Source organism: Dermacentor andersoni, chromosome 6 (genome assembly GCF_023375885.2).
Source record: "Dermacentor andersoni chromosome 6, qqDerAnde1_hic_scaffold, whole genome shotgun sequence".
Lineage (NCBI taxonomy): Eukaryota > Metazoa > Arthropoda > Arachnida > Ixodida > Ixodidae > Dermacentor > Dermacentor andersoni.
The window spans coordinates 143819382-143839403 of record NC_092819.1 but is presented as its reverse complement, the minus strand read 5'-3'; the positions used below and the strand labels follow the sequence as shown (position 1 = coordinate 143839403).

The window sequence follows — 20022 nt, the reverse complement described above, 5'->3', positions numbered from 1 at the left end:
TCATCGTGGCTGAAAATGGTTAATGAAAAGGATCGACACGTTTCGAATGTCTTAGCACAAAGGTAAACGCCTTCCTTTCGTCACCTTGAAGAGCGAATGTATTTTTCACCTGGGAAAATTTCCCCTTTAAATTATGTCTGCTGTTGTTTGTTCAGCCTCACCTCTCCCTGTTATTTTTTTATGGTAGTGTTATTGCTGGTATAGTTTTCATGCAGCGCTCTATGCATAAGCGCAAATATGTGCATTTATTTTCTCTTCTTGTAGATAGGCAAATGATATCCTAAGGTGCATACTATGGGTACGCCATCTCCAATGAAGGGATATAGTCCTGTTCCCAGCTCATGTTGGGCTCTTCTGTTGACTGAGTGATATGTGTATTTGAAACCGGTGTGTGACTCTGTCAGGCATTCGTGCCTTTCTCAGCTTCTTGGGAAACCAGCGATCGAGTTTCGAGCTGACACGGACCCCCCCTTGCGGACATCGCGTTCAATGTGTGGATTTACATAACAAAGTAAAATGGCCAGCAGCAGTACGGTGGGAGACCCGCAAAAGCCGTGAGAAAAGCTTTGAGGCCGTCGTTGTTTCTGCTTGGTTCATTGCTACTACTAGAAAAGCCGTACTACGTAGCCCTGTCAGTCTATCATTTTTCGTGAAAACTACCAGTATGAGCCACGGCAGGACGCAGGATCCAGGCAGGTGCGATTGCACCCCGTTACGCCAATTTTTACAGCTTCTCCGGCAAAATGTCCCTGGGCATATTATTTTATTGAACGCTAAAATGGCAATTCTTCTAGGAGGTCCATTGCAGTCTTTGACTTCCGGACCTCCTTCTGTATGTTAAGAACTTGTAATATTTCTAATCATCTCAATAAAAACCGATTCCGCTTGTGATTCTATAGTGAAAAAATACATATACGTGTTTTAGTACAATAATGTATACAGCAAGCATTTTTTCGGTGGTACTAAGAGTAACATTAGTGGCAACAGGAGCATAAATTGTCACTGGGTTTCCAGCGCTGCCTGATGAGAAAATGAAAAGGCAGCAAACGACAATACTAATCGTACAATCTCACAGCGAGCACAAACGGTTAACACTTCGTGTTTACTGCAGAGACAGGTCAGCCACGCCGCATTGATATCCAACATTGATTATGCAGCTTCTATTCCAGGCGAAATGATGCCCGTAAGAGTAAAGTGACGCGTAACGTCCATGTTGTTAAAGGACATGTCGACGGCCAAACGTTTAGGACCAGCGACAGTACCGATACAAGCCAATTTCAGCTGCAGTGCGTCGCTGCAGCAGGCGCACAGCTAAACGGCTCGACCGTGCTCGCATTACAGCTGGCGACCCCGCAAATATCGGCATGTTTCGGTCGTTTTGCGCAAGTGAATTCGTCCTCGATCACGGTAACCTCTTCACTGTTATCAATATTCACACCGAGAAAAACGAAAACGAAAGCGCAACCTAAGTGACGTTGGCCGGCATTTCCTAGACCGTAAACACAACGTGCTTCCTGCAGCCCCGCGTTCGTTGGGGAGACTAAACGCTGCGGCGCTTTCTCACTTGTGGCGCTGAGGGCAGTTTTCGTTAGCGCCCTCTGGGAAGCGCTGGCTTCCAATAGTCAGCGCAAATGTATCTATTTTTTTTAGCATTGAATGAATAAATAATGATTGAATGATGCATGCTTTCTGTCGCTTTGGCGCCGTTTCGCGGAAACACCTTGGGCGCTACGTCTTTGACAGTTGCGCACTGTGTTTTGCAGACGACGAAGTTTCTGCGCAGTCAAGTACAAGGGATGCTCGACTCCTTCACGTTCTCTTACTCCTTGTCCCAGAGCGTGACCGAAGAAAATAGGGTTCACGTCTACCGCAGGGTGAGTGGCGTGGCTTTATCTGATATCCCCCTTCGGGTCGCGGTGACGCTCGTGGAACTTTACAGCTATGGCTCTGGTCCAATACTCACCGTAGACGGCTGGATAGATAGCTAAGCAGACAGCGGCTCTCTTAAGTGTCATTCCAATTCTGGCAAAGCCGGAAAAGGAAACAAATTCGCAAAGAGAGCCTCGAAGTGAAAAACAGTGCAGGATACCTTGTTGTCGATATGAAATGGCAGCTGAGCAGAGTGCTTGGTAAATTAACGGGAAGGTGGCTTGCGCACAAGAAAACATAACATGGCATTCGAATGTGATTACTGTAAACTGTGTTGTTTCTTTTTCTTTGATAGTTGGCAGACGCAAAGTGTTCAACTACAGCTCTAATATGTGCTTTTCTTAGCTAGCTTTTGTCCAGGCCAAGTGGTGTGAAGTTGCAGAGACGTTTTCCCGGTTTATACTACTACTCAGGCTTAAAACTGTCTTCTTCGCACTCAACGTAGGCTGTCTTCAACGCTCTGCAGAAATGGAACACACCTATGTCGCACGATAACAACTAAGCTACGACTTCCGGACTACCATTCGAGCAAGACGAGCTTCACCGTTGCCGGTCTAATGATTCCTATGGGAATCTTAGCGCGCTATACCGTAAAACTGTTCCAACCTGTTTCTATTTTGTGTCTGCAAAAATCGCTCCACGATCAGTCAAACAATTTTCGGGCTACCTTCACTTGACTGTCTGTGACGCGATGTCACGAAACAGTGAGAACTCGCCATCTGCTTTGACGTGTACACACTGACTATGCACGATTATATCAAGCGAAAGAAAACTAATTCTTTTCAATTCTACAGCCTTTTCGCGGTTAGCCATCCCTTATTGGGGGAAAATTTTTCGGGCTGCGCTCACTTTGCCTGTCTGTTATGCGACGTCACAAACCCGGGAAAAATTCGCCTCGTCAGAGTGACTACGCATTAAAAATGCATCGATATGCCAAACACCACTGAACGTTTTTTTTTTGGAATAGCGGAACGTTGTCCCGTCCCGAAAGGGTCGCTGCCTGCCGATCACTCTCGCACTATCGGCTGTTCGGTGCTGGCGGACAGAATTGATTTATCTTTATACAACAGAAAAATCTGCCTTGCAGTATAGGGTTCTCAATCCCTTGCGACACGTATACGACCTCGCTCTGCCAGCAAATTTTCGCCGAGGATTTGTTTTAGCAGCATTTTCAACCTTCAATTGCACGTCGCCACAATTTTCGATTAGCCACCGCAAGATAAGCAAGGAGAAGCGCGCGTATCGCAGGCGCCGGCACCACACTCTTGATCTGGTATCTAGCTTCACTGCGCTAGCTCGAAACCATTGAAGCCGTCCCCACTACTGCGTGTTCTACGCCTCTTGTCAGCGAACTATGTAAGAGCCTGTCATAGTAGGCAATGCTAGTTACTTTGAAAACAAATAAAACTGACCTTCTTCAAACGAGTACAGAGTTTGACTGGGCTTTTCAAACAACGCTGCGGGTCACCGCCCGAGCCTTGTATCAGTAGTTACGTAAATTTGAGGTCAATAAGACGAGGCCAGAGTTGTTTTACGTTATAGGGCCGCTCATGTTTCACATCAAGTATAGACACAGCAAAGAACAAAATCTAATGATGACCTGAGAAGTATAAGTGCTATCAACCAAGTTACCCAATTTGTGTATTAATGCTGCACCGATTGGTGTTCTCTCAAGTTCAGAAAGAAGTTCACATGTTCCTTATGCTTAGGGTAGGCCTCAGAAATGTGCTTGACGGCTGGAATCAACCTACCGCCTAAGGCCGCGGATATGCTACATTAGGGGTATGAAGACAGCCTTCGAGTAATTTGTGACCATAACGTGAAAACTGAGTTGGCAGTTTGAAATGTTGAGATAGCACAAGCTTCCCTAAAGTATGCAGAGATTGAGATTACGAGATATGATTTTCATTAGAAAAACTGCCCCGGGAGTCGTTGTTTGTTTGTTTCTCATTTAAATACGAATAAACGTACCATAATTTATGGCAACTAAACAAAAATTTCTGCCAGAATGTGTAAAAACGCCGATGAATAACATTACATCAAGTTGAGTAGATTGCTCTTGCGATACCAGTTAGACACATCTATACCAAAAACATGTTGAAGAAAATGCTTGGTAAGGTGGAAGCGACGCTCAAAAAATATAATAAATATACGCATATCGAATGCACGTGTCAGGATCTATATGGAGCGATGGTTTAGCGAGGCAGTTACATTGATAGTTTACAAGTGATGATGATCCGTAATTTCTTTTAACTTTGTAAAAAGTCACGCAATCTTTATGTATATGTCTGAAAAAAGAACGAGTAATAGCGCAAGGAACGGGACGTGCAGACTGAGACGGATGAAGCGCTGACTAACAGCAAATATCTCACTGCGCACACAGAAGTATATGCATGAGCTTGAATAGGCAGGAGGGCGAGGAGAACATACCAAAGTAGGAATACAACGCCAGCCTGACAGCCATGATGCTGACTAAACACACAGCAAATGGTCGCCATCAGCCACATGCAACATACGGGAGCTCTTTGGTGAGAAGCAGTATCGAAGGCACAGTCACTCACAAATCGATTTTTTGTTTGTTCGTGCAAAAGGCCTCCTATATGTCCCGTGCACGCCAGTCACCATAGCACCTTAGTACTTTGCCTTGATTAAACAATGCACGACAGCCACAGCGGAAGCAATGCGCAGCTAGATGGCTGCGAGCACACCCCTTCATTAAATTGGAATGTTCTTTGAGGCGGTCATTTACACAGCGTCCAGCTTTCCCAAAGTAGCACCTACCGCAGGACAGGGGAGCGTTAAATACTGCGCTGTGGGAGCAATCAACTATCTCTTTTGTGTGTTTCTTATCACACGTGAGAAGCCCCTTGACTTCCGTATTCTTTCTGGCGTATACTTGCTAGTTTTTTTTTTTCCATAAAAAGGCAACTCTGATGCCTGCCTTTCATGCAGTGTTTATTATTATGTTTAGCGCAATGAGCCACTCGGTACAAATAAGGAAGGAACGCGGTTCTTGAATGCAAACTCCTCGCTTTTCGGTTGTTTCATTTGTCACGTTTTGGCTGTTGTAAGGCTGCAGAAATACATTCGGCAATGCTAGACAGTAAACTGTCTGGGTAGCCTGCCATTCGTAGTACGAGTACCTGCGAGTCAAAACTCGTGTGCATTGGGTGCAGGCACGACCATAACAGTAGCCCATAAACAAGATTTGGCGATCACTCGCTTCACCAGCCTCGAATGCGCCGAGCCGCACAGTAGGGGGCTATTGTAAGAGCGGGGGGTACATTACCTTCACAAATGAAATGTTCAGATCAAACAAGTTCAAGATCAAGAAACCTATGTTTGTTATAAACTTAGGTTTGTGACAAACTGAGAACTCACCTACGGGGCACAAACCTGGAGGCTTACGAAAAGGGTTCTCCTTAAATTGAGGACGACGCAACGAGCTATGGAAAGAAGAATGATGGGTGTAAGGTTAAGGGGTAAGAAAAGAGCAGATTGGGTGAGGGAACAAACGCGAGTTAATGACATCTTAGTTGAAATCAAGAAAAAGAAATGGGCGTGGGCAGGACATGTAATGAGGATGGAAGATAACCGATGGTCATTAAGGGTTACGGACTGGATTCCAAGGGAAGGGAAGCGTACTAAGGGGCGGCAGAAAGTTAGGTGCGCGGATAAGATAAGAAGTTTGCAGGGACGACATGGCCACAATTAGTACATGACCGGCGTTGTTGGAGAAGTATGGGAGAGGCCTTTGCCCTGCAGTGGGCGTAACCAGGCATATGATGATGATGATGATGATGAGAACAGCAAAGGGCGACACGGATGGCGTTGGGCCATTTCTCGCTGCTAGCGCTTGTTGTCTAACTGGTCTTCCCCTTTCTTTGCTCGCGGCTCTCCCATTCCGACTCTTCCATGTCGATACTTAGGTGCACTGGCCCCATCTCTTCTTGTTTCACTTCTATAGCTGTCAGTAGATGTCGAAGTCATCGGACACTGCGGCGAGCGCCACTTCAAGGGAGCGTGCAGTCAGGGTTGCCGTTCGTTCTCCTTCCAGTAGCACAACGGAAGAAAGAGTTCAGTGCCCGGCGACAAACTTTGGGCTTGATCGGCTGGCGGTAAGCGAGAGGTGGGCCATTCACAGGAGAGAGCACTCAGGAAGCACAATTGGCGCCTGCTGTCAGTCATTACTGAGCGCAGAAAATTATGGACCTTAGACAATATGGAGAAAATTACCGATGGCAAGGTAAATGCTAAGCAACTCTAGACCGAAAGTGCTGTGGGGGGCTTGGTTCGGAGTGAGTGTCTGCTATAAGAATGCTAGTGGCTGACAATAATCGGCGAGGTATTGCTGGAGAACGGCTCCCACAGGCGATGCTTGACGTATTGGTCCTAGGGAATCCAACATACGCTCGAGCTGCGCACGTACCACTGAGATTTTCCGGTCAAACGGCGTGGCCGGAAGAATGCAAGTCATTAAGCGACGATCTAGCGGTATACGTCGTGACAAACTTTTTGAGCTCAGTATTGCGGGGAGATCAGGGAAAACTCGCATCAAGGCTGCAAATAGCAATTTAGGAAACCGTGGCGCAGGAGCGCGCTACATCTATGGTGTGCGATGCAGCAATTCTTTGGACGGAGAGAAGAGCTGTTGCATCCAGGAGACGCCAGTCGTTTGGTATCGACAAGGAAGCTTTAGTAAGCAATAAAATTGGCACAGACTTTGGCGGGACCGATTTAGGCAACTATGGATAGTAACCGGAAGGTTCTGTGGAGGCCCAAGTTTCGCGTGAGGGACCTCTGTTGAAAGACGCGAATGCGGGTTCCATTCACAGCTTGCAAGTGCCGGACAGAAGCACTTGCACAATCCGCAAGTGTAGCAGGTAGGATGCTGATCTTGGCACCTGTGTCGATCAGAAAGTGTGAGCCGGTGACCTTGTCAGTGACATAGAAGAGCTGACCTGCAGCGAGGCCACGACCACTCCTTGCCGTTAGCAGTCAGCCGGTTTGTTTCTCAAGCAGGCGCAAGGCAGAAGGCAGCGATGTGCCCGGGCGCCGAAGCGATGGTGGTACAAGCAGATGGCGGACTAATCTAAGTCTCGGTGGAACCAGAGTGCTCTGGTGGTGCTCACGCGGGCGGGATGTGTTGCGGCGACGTGAAAAAGTAGAGTGATGCTGACGTCGTCATGGAAAAGCGTACCAACGAGTGTCGCCAGCAGGCGCTCGTTCAGTCGATCGATCACTGTGTTCAGCGACGCCATAATGCTGTCGACGCTCTTTCGGGGTGGGAGGGCGGGGAGGAACGCAGTGGGTGACTCCTACCACCTGTACCACAGTGCATATTTTCCATCAACTTGAGGGCCAATCTTGTGAGGGTCAGGGTAAAACAACGGTCAGGGCAAAAGCAACATTGTAGATTGTGTGAGCCTGGAAAAATCAGCATCTAAGTGCAGCGAATGGCTTGCGTGCTGATTGCCCAGCGCCTCGACTGCGAACGGCTGCTGAATCAGTTATCAATCATACGTAGCGATGTTTTCCAGAATAGCCGATTTCATTTTTACGTAAGACGACGCCTGAATGTTGCTCGCGAGCACGACGAAAAGGTCAACAATCTTGTCGATGACGGTCACCGGAAGTGCTTTGACCGCAAGTGTTATCCGCAAGGGTTACGGAGTGGGTTACGGAGTGGGTTACGGAGTGAAGTGGGCCTCGACTTTCAAGAGCACTGACCACGTCTCGGGGCTAAGTTTTCAGAACTCTGGCGAGCGGGCGATGTTAGAAAGAACTGCTGAGGTGGAAACGACCGCAGCGGTTTCCGGGGTAGGGGCTGGTTGGCATTCGCTTTCGGTGTGAGGCATGTCTTCGCATCATTATTCGAATGCGTGTTAATACCTAGCACAAGCTCAGGATGGATTGAGATGTCAAGACGTAAACCCTCAGGCAGCTTGTTGATACGGGCCGTCTACCACATTTTGCGAGCAGTGATTAACAGCGGCAGTGAGCTTGCGCTGCAGCTCCTGCTCAATAGCCTGTAGGCGTTCTTTATTTCGTGAGCCCGTGCTGGGCGCGCGAGCTCGAGTGCTCCTGGCACCCGTGGCTCGGCCAGGATGCTCTCGGCTCAGCGATCATGCCGTGTCGCTGTCGCTTTAGATACCTCCCGAAAACGCCTCACGGTGTGTTCGAAGGGACACCATTTCTACGCTGTGGGTTTGTTCGGCGTATCCACTTCGGACTACTTCTAAAGATTGCATGGATCTCAATATATGAGCTGTGAAACTGCATTGCAAGAATGCACAATTGCCCTTCTTTTTTTTTTAAAACTGCTGTTTTATGCATTCGAGCCGTAACTGCATTGCCCATGTATTTCGTTACGTGTTTTGGAAATAAATGTCTAAAGACTGGTGTCATCCTGAAAATTTGTTCCTAATGGACAAGACCTGAGAACTCACAGGCTACAATTTATAAATTGAGATATGTGCCGTAAGTTAATCAATGTACAAATGCATTAGTGAGTATTTGTTGTGTAGTCGGTTATGCATCTAGTTTTCTAGTGCGACTAAGGTCCGCCTTTTTGAGTAAGTTAGTTCAACAACTAGAATTATCCTGTCACAAGCGGTGTTCAAACAATCTGTATGACCTAAAAGAACACGAGAAAACAAAAGAGCCGGCCTAATCCAATTTGTTATATACATGCTGTACTGAAGCTATTCGGCGATACGTCGTAGCAGGCATGATCAGCAATGTCACAGAACGTTCGCAAAGAAAGCACAGCTCACGAACTCTTAGAAAGTGCGTGCGTATCAATGAAAACTCAATACACACCATCTCGCCTATCTTGTACATGTTGCAAAACACACCAGGAGGAAATGTTTCCGGCTTGTTGTTGACGCTTTCGTGACGCCAAATTCAATGCGCCTGTTTCTCATGCAGGTTTCCCGTCTGATGTTGTCGCCAGGGTTCCTGAACGACACCGACGGCAAGTTAACAGACACTGCTATAAAAGAATTGGCCGTAGTAAGTATGTTTTTGACACCAATAGCTACAGACGTCCTTGCATTCCCAGCGGTCGGTATAAAGGCGAGTGGCCTATGGCTTGCGGCGACGGCGTAGCGCTGCTAAGAACGAGAGCGTGGGTTCGAATCCCAGCAGTGGCGGCCACATTTCAAAGGGGACAAAATGCGTTAACGTTCTTGTACTCTGAATTCGGTACACATTAAAAAAGCTCAGGTGGCCAAAAATAATTAGGGGTACCCCCCTCCCCCTTACGGCGTGCCTCGTAATCATATCGTTGTTTTGGCAGCTGAAATCCCGGATTTTCTTTATCAAGCTTAGCGTTTCATTTAAGATCCGTTGCGGCGCTGACAGCATATTGTCATGCCTCCATTTTTTGCAGTTTTGCTGGCTTTCACCGGCGTGTAATTGCTATTATAAGGAACCGCTTTATTCCAGCCGAACTTGTTCTGCCACCACGAGGATGAAGCTGTGCAACTGATGATGACATTTACAGATGAAGATCTACAACGGATGATGATTTGTAGAGATGTTGGTGATGAAAGTCAGGCATGTGTTGCGCTCACACTGATTCTCTCTCGGTGTAGAAGCGGCCGCCTGGCCACGCGGGAGTGTTGTGAAATCCATCGAGTATGCGGTGTTACGTTTCGCCTACAACGCGCGGTAATGCCGGCGCGGATGCAACGGACACCGGGGCTTCGTTCAAAGCGGCGGACATTTTGGCCCGTTCGACGCCGCCGCAACGCCTCCCCGCCAAGCGTGTCCAGGCGTGTTTCAGTGCCACGTGTCTTCGTGTGTGCGTGTGTGTGTGTGTGCCCACGCTTGTCAAAGCGCGGCAGCCGGGGAGCGGAGCTCCCCAAGTGAGGAGCCAGGAGGTCTGTCCGTCGGCGGGTTGGCGATGCGTCACTACACTCGTCTCAACATGTCTCTCGGCTCGACCGTGCTCCGCCGTCGCGTGGGCTCATGCTCCGCCGTCGCGTGGGCTCATGCTCCGCCGTCGCGTGGGCTCATGCTCCGCCGTCGCGTGGGCTCATCCCGTGACCTTCCTCCTGGCCCGCGACGCCGAGAGTATAAGAGCAGCTGCCCCCGGACGCCGAGAGAGAGGCTCCGATTTGTTCTGTTGAGTTACGTGCTCTCCCGTCTCTCCACTTCGGTCGACCTGACCGGCCGCTCTTTTGCGATGTTAGAATAAACAAGTTGTTCTGTTACCAGTCTACTCTTGCTTTGCCGGGACCTTCGGATGCTTCCAGTGCCCCAGGCCGCCAGGCCAACGCTACCCTTGGGGCTTGCGACCCATTTGCAATAACGGGCGTCAGCACCGAGACCCCAACAGCTGGTTGCCAGCGGTGAGATCGCGACAACGGAGGCCAGCAGCGAAGAGATGCGGTTGAATGTATGCTGAGCAGCACAACGACCATCCGGGAGCAGTGCAACGAGCCCTGTGTGATGACTGGTTGCCTGCAGCGGAACGACTGCGCTGAATTCTTGGCTGCGAGGTTTGGTGAGTGCGGGACTTTCTTCTTCTGAGTTTTGCCAGGCTTTTGTTAGTGTCAGAAACAGAGCTGGTAATTGTGGTTGTCGTTGCTGCCGGGTTAGTTTGCGGCAAGACAATAGTAGGCAGTAGAGAAAGCAGCATTCAGAGCAGCCATGGATTTGAAGTCGTTGCGCAAACCGAAATTGCTGGAGCTTGCAAGAGAGTTGGGTCTGGATGTCTCAGACAAACTCAGAAAACCAGAACTGCTAAGGGCTATTCTTGAGTTAGAAGCTGAGGATGACGAGCTGTCGGAATGCCTTGAGACCATTGAGGAGAGGGAGACGGCAAAAAGACAGGAGCGCGAACTAAAAGAACAAAAAGAGAAAGAAAAAGAAGAGCGCGACCGTCAACACGCTTTGGAAATGAAGCGTCTCGAGTTAGAGATGGAACGCGCTCGTAATGGAAGTCAGGCACACGGTGCAGGAGAACGAGTATTGTTCAAAATGACTGACCTGATGCGGCCGTTTAAGCTTGGAGAGGACATTGGTTTGTTCCTGGTTAACTTTGAGCGAACGTGCGAGAAGCAGGGGTTCTCTCGGGAAACGTGGCCACAGCGCTTGCTCACTTTGCTACCCGGCGAGGCGGCCGACGTAGTCGCTCGCTTGAATAGAGAGGAGGCAGAGGATTTCGACAAAGTGAAATCGAGTCTGCTAAAAAAGTACCGGCTGTCAGCGGAGGCGTTCCGTCGGAAGTTTCGGGAAAATGAGAAAGGCAAAAGTGAGTCATATACAGAGTTTGCGTACAGGCTTATGTCAAACATGCAGGAGTGGCTCAAAGAAGAGAAAGCGTTTGCTGACCACGAGAAAGTTCTGCAGTGTTTCGGGCTAGAACAGTTTTATAGTCGGTTACCTGAGATCGTGCGGTACTGGGTCTTGGATAGGCCAGACGTTAGTACGGTGGCTCGAGCCGCTGAGCTAGCCGAGGAGTTTGTGACGCGTCGGGCTCGTGGAGCTAAGGACGGTCAAAAGGGTGAATTTGGCTCCAAGTTTGAGAGGCCAAAGTTCACGCCCATGAGAGCAAAGGGGGACACACGTAGTTCGGATGCGAGTGAAAGCAGTCCGACCGAACGTAAGGAGACGGCGGCAACCGAAGCCGAACGCAGAAAGCGGTTCGAGACGAGGCAAGCGCGCGTTTGTTATACGTGCCAGAAGCCGGGTCACTTTTCGGCGCAGTGTCCAGAAACAAAAACAAAAGTCGTGTTTTTGTCTTTATGCAGCACTGACGAGAACATGAAGCTTCTCGAGCCTTACATGCGAGACCTCCTCGTGAACGGGAAAGAGTGCCGAGTGCTTCGCGATTCCGCAGCTACAATGGATGTAGTTCACCCCTCTTACGTAGAACCCGATATGTTCACGGGCGAGTGCGCATGGATCAAGCAAGCAGTGGAAGCTCATAGCGTGTGTCTGCCGGTAGCAAAAGTGCTTATTGAAGGACCTTTCGGAGCACTTGAGACGGAGGCCGCAGTGTCATCTATGCTGCCCCCCCAGTACCCGTACCTATTTTCGAACAGGTCCGATCACCTCCTGCGCGAGAAGGGGCTTTTGTTTGGTGAGGCTAGCGTTCAGGCCTTAACCAGATCAAAGGTTCGGGAGCTCGCTGCAAAGGCGGTAGTTGCGGGACCGACGTTGTTGAACGATGAGAAAGGGTCAGAGGCGCAGCAAGCTGGTATTCAGAGCACGCCCGAACTGAATAAAATTGAGCCTGTAGCGTTAAAGGCACCAGATACTGGAGAGGAAAATCCCGACACGGGAAGGTTAGAAGAGCTGTCTCCAGATTTGCTCATCGCGCCTACGTCAGACGGACTTAACAGGTTGCTAAAAGTCAGCCGGTCGGCTTTGATAGCCGAGCAAAAGAAGGATGGCAGCCTAGAAAACATACGCTGCATTGTCAAGGAAGGTATCGCCAAGAAAAATGCTCGCTTTGTGGAAAGAGGTGGGGTCCTGTACCGGAAGTATCTAGACCGCAGGGGAGTGGAGTTCGATCAGCTGATCGTGCCTCAATGCTATCGTCAGGATCTGTTGCGCTTGTCGCATGGGGGTTCGTGGTCCGGACACCTAGGAGTTAAGAAAACTAAGGACCGTCTCTTGCAAGAGTACTATTGGCCAGGGTGTTTTCGGGACGCAGACCACTTTGTGAAGACATGCGACACCTGTCAGCGGGTGGGCAAGCCAGGGGACAAATCGAGGGCGCCGTTGAAGTTGGTACCTATCATTACGGAGCCTTTTAGACGGCTCGTTATTGATACAGTGGGACCTCTGCCGGTAACAGCCACGGGGTACCGACACATTTTGACTGTGATCTGCCCAGCGACAAAGTTCCCTGAAGCAGTGCCGCTTAAAGAACTCAGCTCAGTTGAGATAGTCAATGCACTACTGTCCATATTTGCGCGAGTTGGTTTTCCTGCAGAAATCCAGTCAGATCAGGGCACCGTGTTTACTAGCGCTTTGACGACAGCCTTTCTCGAAAGGTGCGGGGTAAAGCTGTTACACAGCTCAGTGCACCACCCCCAGTCGAATTCCGTTGAGAAGCTCCACTCCGTCATGAAGCGCGTGTTGAGAGCATTGTGTTTTGAACATCAAACTGACTGGGAGCTGTGTCTGCCTGGAGTGATGTTTGCATTAAGGACCGCGCCGCATGCGGCTACGGGGTTTTCGCCAGCTGAGCTGGTGTACGGTCGCTCGCTGCGATCTCCGCTTCGCATGCTTCGAGAATCATGGGAAGGCAGGGGCGACGACCCAGTCGTGGTAGAGTACGTGCTTAAGCTCCTCGAACGCTTAAGAAGGGCACAGGAGTTGTCAGGTGAAGCAATGGCAAAGGCCCAGCAGAGGGCCAAGGTTTATTATGATCGGACAGCCAGGGCCCGTCGTTTTGAGGTGGGCGATGAGGTCATGATATTGCGCACATCGCTAAAGAACAAACTCGACGTGCAGTGGGAGGGCCCAGCACGGATTGTTCAAAAACTGTCGGACGTTAACTACGTGGTGAGTCTGCCAGGAAAGCGGAAAGCACAGCAAGTTTACCACTGTAATCTGCTCAAACCCTATAAGCAACGGGAAGCAGTGGTGTGCATGATGGTAAACGTTCCCGAAGAGCTTCCGGTCGAGCTTCCGGGACTAGGCTCAGTGACGAACAGGAAAGACACCGATCAAGTCATTAGTGACTTAATAAGTAAAGCATCGCTGTCGCCTGAGCAGAAAACCGAACTACACCAGCTCTTACAAGAGTTTCAAGGTCTGTTCTCTGAGAGGCCTGGTAGGACTTCTGTCCTTACTCATGACATAGAACTTACCTCCCCAGAGCCAGTACGATCCAAGGCGTACCGGGTGTCACTCCGCCAGAGCGATATTATGGAGGCTGAGGTAAAGAAAATGCTACAGCTCGGTGTTATTGAGGCGGGTGAGAGTGATTATACCTCCCCTTTGATTTTAGTTGAGGTACCGGGCAAGGAACCTCGTCCTTGCGTCGACTACCGCAGGCTTAATTCCATCACTAAGGATCAAATTTATCCGATCCCTAACATCGAGGAGCGCCTTGAGAGAGTGAGTAGCGCTCAGTTTATTTCCACCCTAGATCTTGTCAGGGGTTATTGGCAGGTTCCACTTACAGAAGAGGCTAGTAGGTATGCGGCGTTCATTTCACCAATGGGGACATTCCGTCCTAAAGTTTTGAGTTTTGGTTTGAAGAACGCGCCATACTGCTTTTCAAGCCTCATGGATAAAGTGTTGCGGGGACAGCAAGAATTCGCTTTACCGTATCTAGACGACGTAGCGATATTCTCCGCATCCTGGCCTGAGCATATGGCCCACTTGCGGGCAGTGCTAACCCGCCTGCGCGATGCGGGCTTGACAGTCAAGGCTCCCAAGTGCCAGTTAGCACAGGCCGAGGTTGTCTACCTCGGACACGTGATTGGTCGGGGTCGTCGCCGCCCCTCTGAAATAAAGGTGGCCGCTGTGCGAGACTTCCCGCAACCGCGCACGAAGACCGATATTCGGTCGTTCTTAGGTGTCGCCGGCTACTATCAGAGGTACATCCCCAGGTACTCTGATATCGCGGCTCCCCTAACGGATGCTCTAAGAAAGACAGAGCCGCAAACAGTCGTCTGGGATGAGACAAAGGAAAGAGCTTTTAGCGCCCTAAAGAGCGCCCTAACAAGCCAGCCTGTGCTACGATCGCCCGACTACTCAAAAGGGTTCGTTGTTCAGTGTGATGCTAGTGAGCGAGGCATGGGCGTTGTACTGTGCCAACGGGAAAATGGAGAAGTAGAACACCCCGTCCTGTATGCTAGTCGTAAGCTGACGTGTCGTGAGCAGGCGTACAGCGCCACCGAGAAAGAGTGTGCGTGTATCGTGTGGGCCGTTCAGAAATTGTCATGTTACCTAGCTGGCTCGAGGTTTATCATTGAGACGGATCACTGCCCTCTCCAATGGATGCAGACCATCTCTCCCAAAAATGGCCGCCTCCTGCGCTGGAGCCTCGCTTTGCAACAATATTCCTTTGAGGTGCGTTACAAAAAGGGGAGTCTCAACGGTAACGCCGATGGCTTAAGTCGAAGCCCCTAACGTGGGAATCAGCCTCAAAATTGCTTGTTACGGATGTTTTTCTTCCTGAGGCAGGATTTTTAACCTATTGCTTTTGTGTAGTGTTTCAAAGTGATGATGTGCTTTCTAGTGCAATTTTCCGATTTGTGGACGCGTTCTGAGTGCTGCTAAACTACTGTAAGGAACTTGGCAGCAGTATAAAAGGGGGAAGAGCCTGGCAGGGCTTAGTGAGGGTTGTGCCGTGCTTGCTGACTGAGCGGTTGACTTTCGGCGTAGTTCTAACGCTTGCCGGAAACGAGAACAAAAATGTCAACTCTCCCGAAGTCACTTTGCAGTGTCCTGTGTGCACCTGAACGTGAGAACAAGGCCTTCTCTGTGCGCTGCGCTCAAGAAACGCCAAAGGACGCCCGACTTCGGTTATGAGCATCATCGAGCGACATCCCTCCGGACAGCGGATGCAGTCCCCTGACCATCGGGATCTCCTTCCTCCGGCGGGGCGGTCTGTTACGTTTCGCCTACAACGCGCGGTAATGCCGGCGCGGATGCAACGGACACCGGGGCTTCGTTCAAAGCGGCGGACATTTTGGCCCGTTCGACGCCGCCGCAACGCCTCCCCGCCAAGCGTGTCCAGGCGTGTTTCAGTGCCACGTGTCTTCGTGTGTGCGTGTGTGTGTGTGTGCCCACGCTTGTCAAAGCGCGGCAGCCGGGGAGCGGAGCTCCCCAAGTGAGGAGCCAGGAGGTCTGTCCGTCGGCGGGTTGGCGATGCGTCACTACACTCGTCTCAACATGTCTCTCGGCTCGACCGTGCTCCGCCGTCGCGTGGGCTCATGCTCCGCCGTCGCGTGGGCTCATCCCGTGACCTTCCTCCTGGCCCGCGACGCCGAGAGTATAAGAGCAGCTGCCCCCGGACGCCGAGAGAGAGGCTCCGATTTGTTCTGTTGAGTTACGTGCTCTCCCGTCTCTCCACTTCGGTCGACCTGACCGGCCGCTCTTTTGCGATGTTAGAATGAACAAGTTGTTCTGTTACCAGTCTACTCTTGCTTTGCCGGGACCTTCGGATGCTTCCAGTGCCCCAGGCCGCCAGGCCAACGCTACCCTTGGGGCTTGCGACCCATTTGCAATAACGGGCGTCAGCACCGAGACCCCAACAGCGGGGAGACGGCAACTGTGTTCGGACGTTGTTCTAAGTGGCGAGACCCGGTACTTAACAGGGCATGTCTGATCAATCACCGTGTAAGGTCCAGAAAATCAAGTGATGAATTTTTTGCATAAGCCGGGAACGCGCACAGAAGTCCAAAGAACTTCATCGCCGGGAGAAAAAGTCACAGCACGGTGAGTCGAGTTGTAACAAGACTTGCTAGCGTCGTGGGAGATGCCGGTGTTAAGGAGAAAGGAATTCGGAGAAAGGAGCTGCTAGGGGTGTAGGAGCCGAAAGGAACGATAGACCCAGAGCGAAACTATGTGGGCTACCATAGAAGAGGAAAAATGGAGAAAACCCTGTGGTAGGTTATGAGCCGTGTTATAAGCGAACGTCACGAACGGCAGGATTGCAGTTAGTGTGGCCGGGGCAGATGCACATTGCAATTATGTCTGCGAAGGTACGATGGAAATGCTCTGTCAAGCCCTTAGTCTCCGGATGTTTTACTGGAAGTCGTCTTGTGAATGGTGTTTGAGGAGCGCAGAACTTCGGCAAGGATACAAGAGAGGAAGACTTTGCCGCGGTCTCTGAAGAGAATGCGCGGAGCCCTATAGCGCAAAAAAAGGTTGCGTAGAAAGAAATCGGGCACTTCAGCGGCAGCGCCGATTATGAAGAGCCTGTCTACGCGCACTGTATTCGATGGTCAGCGGCCGTTACAATCCAATGGTTGTCATTTGAGGTTGTGGAAAGTCAAGTCTTTCACAACGACTTCGAAGGGCAAAGTGGGGCAAAGAAGAGGTTACAAAAAGCCAGAAGGAGCTGTCGTCGGTCGTTTGCGGCTTTGACAATGAGCGCTGGATGCGGCGTACTTCGCAACGGCTGAAGCGAGGCCTGGCCAGGAGCAGGAACTACGTATTCTGTCGTGAGTCTTGTGGCAGCCTAGACGACCTGCCGTCGGGTGATCGTTAAAGGCTTCAAGCACCTGACGTTGCAGAGAACGTGGTATGATCGTGGCCCAAATGTTGCCATGGACGTGATAAATGTAGTGATGTAAAGCCCAACTGTTCAGCTGCAATTTAAGTTGCCGGATAAGTCGGGCGTTCGGAGGTGAAGGAAAACCTTCCATGCGTTAGAGAATAGATGGGGAATATGGGTCGACACGTTGGTGGGACAGTAAGACAGATAGACTGTCAGTCTGAGCCAATCGTGCGTGGCGATAAGTAAAGTTGATTATGTACGCTAGTGCGAGGAGTCGATGATGAATCATGTTTGGGCAGAGTGTAGCGAGACAGAGTATCGGCGTCTCGATGCTTTCTTCCAGCCGTGTAGATGACATAGAAATCGTAATTCTGTAAGCGAAGCACCCAGTGACCAAGGCGAGCTGATATGTTCTTATGCGCTGAAAGCCAGCACACAGTGCGTTATAGTCTGCAACGAGTCTAAAATGGCGGCCGTGAAGATATGGGCGAAATGTTTTCACTGTCCAACCAACAGCAAGGTACTCCTGCTTCGTTAGGGTGTAATTCTTCTGTGAAGCGGTTAGAGTACGACTAGTGTAACTAATTACTCGTTCGCGTAAGGTGTTGCCACGTTGCAGTTGAATGACACCGAGACCGACTGCTAGCGTCATTGTTAAGGATGGTGGGCGCGCTCGGTTCGAAATGGCACAGCACCGGGTTTGACTTCAGGACATGATTAAAAGCCAGAAAAGCCAGTTCACATGCATCAGACCAAATGAAGGGCACGTTCATTGCGAGGAGTTGATGGAGTGGGGAAGAAAGCGCAGCAAAGTTGCCTATGATGCGCCGGAAGTGAGAAGATAGTCAGAGAAAACTACGCCGGCCTTTTTGACGCAGCGCATGGCGGAATTCGAGGACCGTGGCAAGCTTCTCAGGGTTTGGTCGAATACATTCTGTGCTGACTAACGGCTCGAGAACTTTGATGATCTTGCTGGCAAAACTGCATTTGTATTGACCTGTAGGCCAGCGTTTTCAAGACAGACAAGAACTTCATCAATACGCTGAAGATGTTGTGAGAACGCTATTGAAAAGACTACATATCGTCGAGATAACGCAGAGAGGTTTTCCATTGCAAGCCACGCAAGACATTATCGATCGTGCTTTCGAAGGTGGCGGGCGCATTGAAGAGTCCAACAGGCACCATATTAATCTCGTACAGCGCATCTGGAGTGGCAAACGGCGCCTTTTCTTTGTTGGATTCGGACATCGGTATTTGCCCGTAGCCTGATCTAAGGTGAAGGCTAGAAAGATATTCGGCCCCGTGTGGGGAATCTAGTACGTCGTTGATCCCTGGCAAGAGGTAAACATCTTTGCTCGTGATTTTGTTCAGTGCACGGTAATGGACGCAAAAGCACACTGAACAGTCTCTGTTCTGCGCTATATAGAACTGTGGATGACTAGGGACTCGAGGAAGGGCGTATGATATTTCATTGAAACACGTGTCACACGTTTTCCTCGATGATTTTGCGCTCTGTAAGAGACACGCGATATGGGCGCCAGTGAACAGTGAGAGCCGTGAGTCTGTATGCACTTAGTAGCGGTGGTAGGCGTACTGATGACTGGCGAATTGATGTCGAACAAGAAACGTGTTTGTTTAGTGGGGTGAGGAGATTTTTACTCTGGGCAGGCATCAGGCCGGGGCTTACGGTTGGTGACAATGGCGTGCAAAAGGCATACTTGGTAACGATCTTGTCTCTGGTGGCACTGTCGAAAGGGCGACAATTGCAACGGAGAGAATGCCAACGACGCAAGTGACAGTTGATCCACGGGGCAATAGTTGGGGTACGAGAGTTTGATCTAAAACCCTTTGAAGGTTTAGCCGTACATGTACGGCGGCGGTTTTCTGTCCCGCAAGGTCTTGTCCGTACGGGTACGGTTTCGACCCTCCGTTTGAAATTTAGCGCCATAATGACGATGCGTGCTCACTGACAGGTGCTGTCACCTCGTAGGACTTACAAGAAGCGTTTGAAATTTGTGCTGTCTTCTTGGGGAGATAAACGGAACTGATTTCTAGCTTCGGGGCGTCGCGCAGACTGCGGTAACACTCCTTTTGCGTTTTCGGTTTCGCCGCGTGATCGCAAAGGAGGTGCGTGAAACGTCATTGTTCTCTGTGTCGGCACTCTCTTGCAGAGGTCGTGGCAGTTGATTTCTAGCTTGATTGGCGCTGCTCCTAGCTTGTATATAATCGCGGCTCGCGAGGTATTCTCGCTCTCAGCGGCAACGCAATTTTGCGGTTTCGGTTCCGCCGCTCGATCGCAACGGAGGCACTCGAAACGTTTTTTTCTTGTTTTCTTTTTCAAAAACGGGTTTACGCAACCTTAGGCGGCAATGAAACGCCAAATGTGAACCAGTGCCATTGTTTACATTGAGCGCATGCACCTGGATCCTGATATTTAAACATCGATTAGTTTGCCCTACGCAAACCTTTCCACACGAGCAGAGTATCCTGTAAACAACTTGAACTTTGCAATCCACGAACGTCTTCTTATGATTCAGAAAGCATCCTGCACCATTGTCACTCGTCACTCTATTCAGTTTTTTGTGCACGGCTAGACAACTATGGCCAAGCTGGAAGCCTACACTAACAACATTAACCTTATACCTGCTTGCCACCCGTATGCTAACTCAGGCATATAAGGAAGTGAAACTACATTCCTTCTCATCTTAGGATCATCGTCAACTGTTTCTCTTCTCGGAATGCCTTTAACTGATTTTGCCGCTTTTTCACAAGCTCTTGTGATAGCACCAGTAGGGTGCCCTGCTTATTTTAGTCTTGATACTTGCTTCTCCAAACTACGATGCAGCCTGTGGTGGTATATGAGTTAAACAATGAATAGTGTATGCAACAAGCAC

At 50.0% G+C, this 20022-nt stretch overlaps 1 protein-coding gene across 1 annotated transcript in view; it reads left to right on the top strand.

The window, feature by feature from the left end:
• The window catches only part of LOC126523383 (membrane metallo-endopeptidase-like 1), a 173968-nt gene that overhangs the window by 94961 nt on the left and 58985 nt on the right, over positions 1–20022 (top strand). The window contains exons 5-6 of the mRNA XM_055066933.1: positions 1764–1874; positions 8860–8943. Of these exons, the coding sequence (XP_054922908.1) occupies positions 1764–1874; positions 8860–8943 (195 nt within the window). The remainder of the gene's footprint in view (positions 1–1763; positions 1875–8859; positions 8944–20022) is intronic.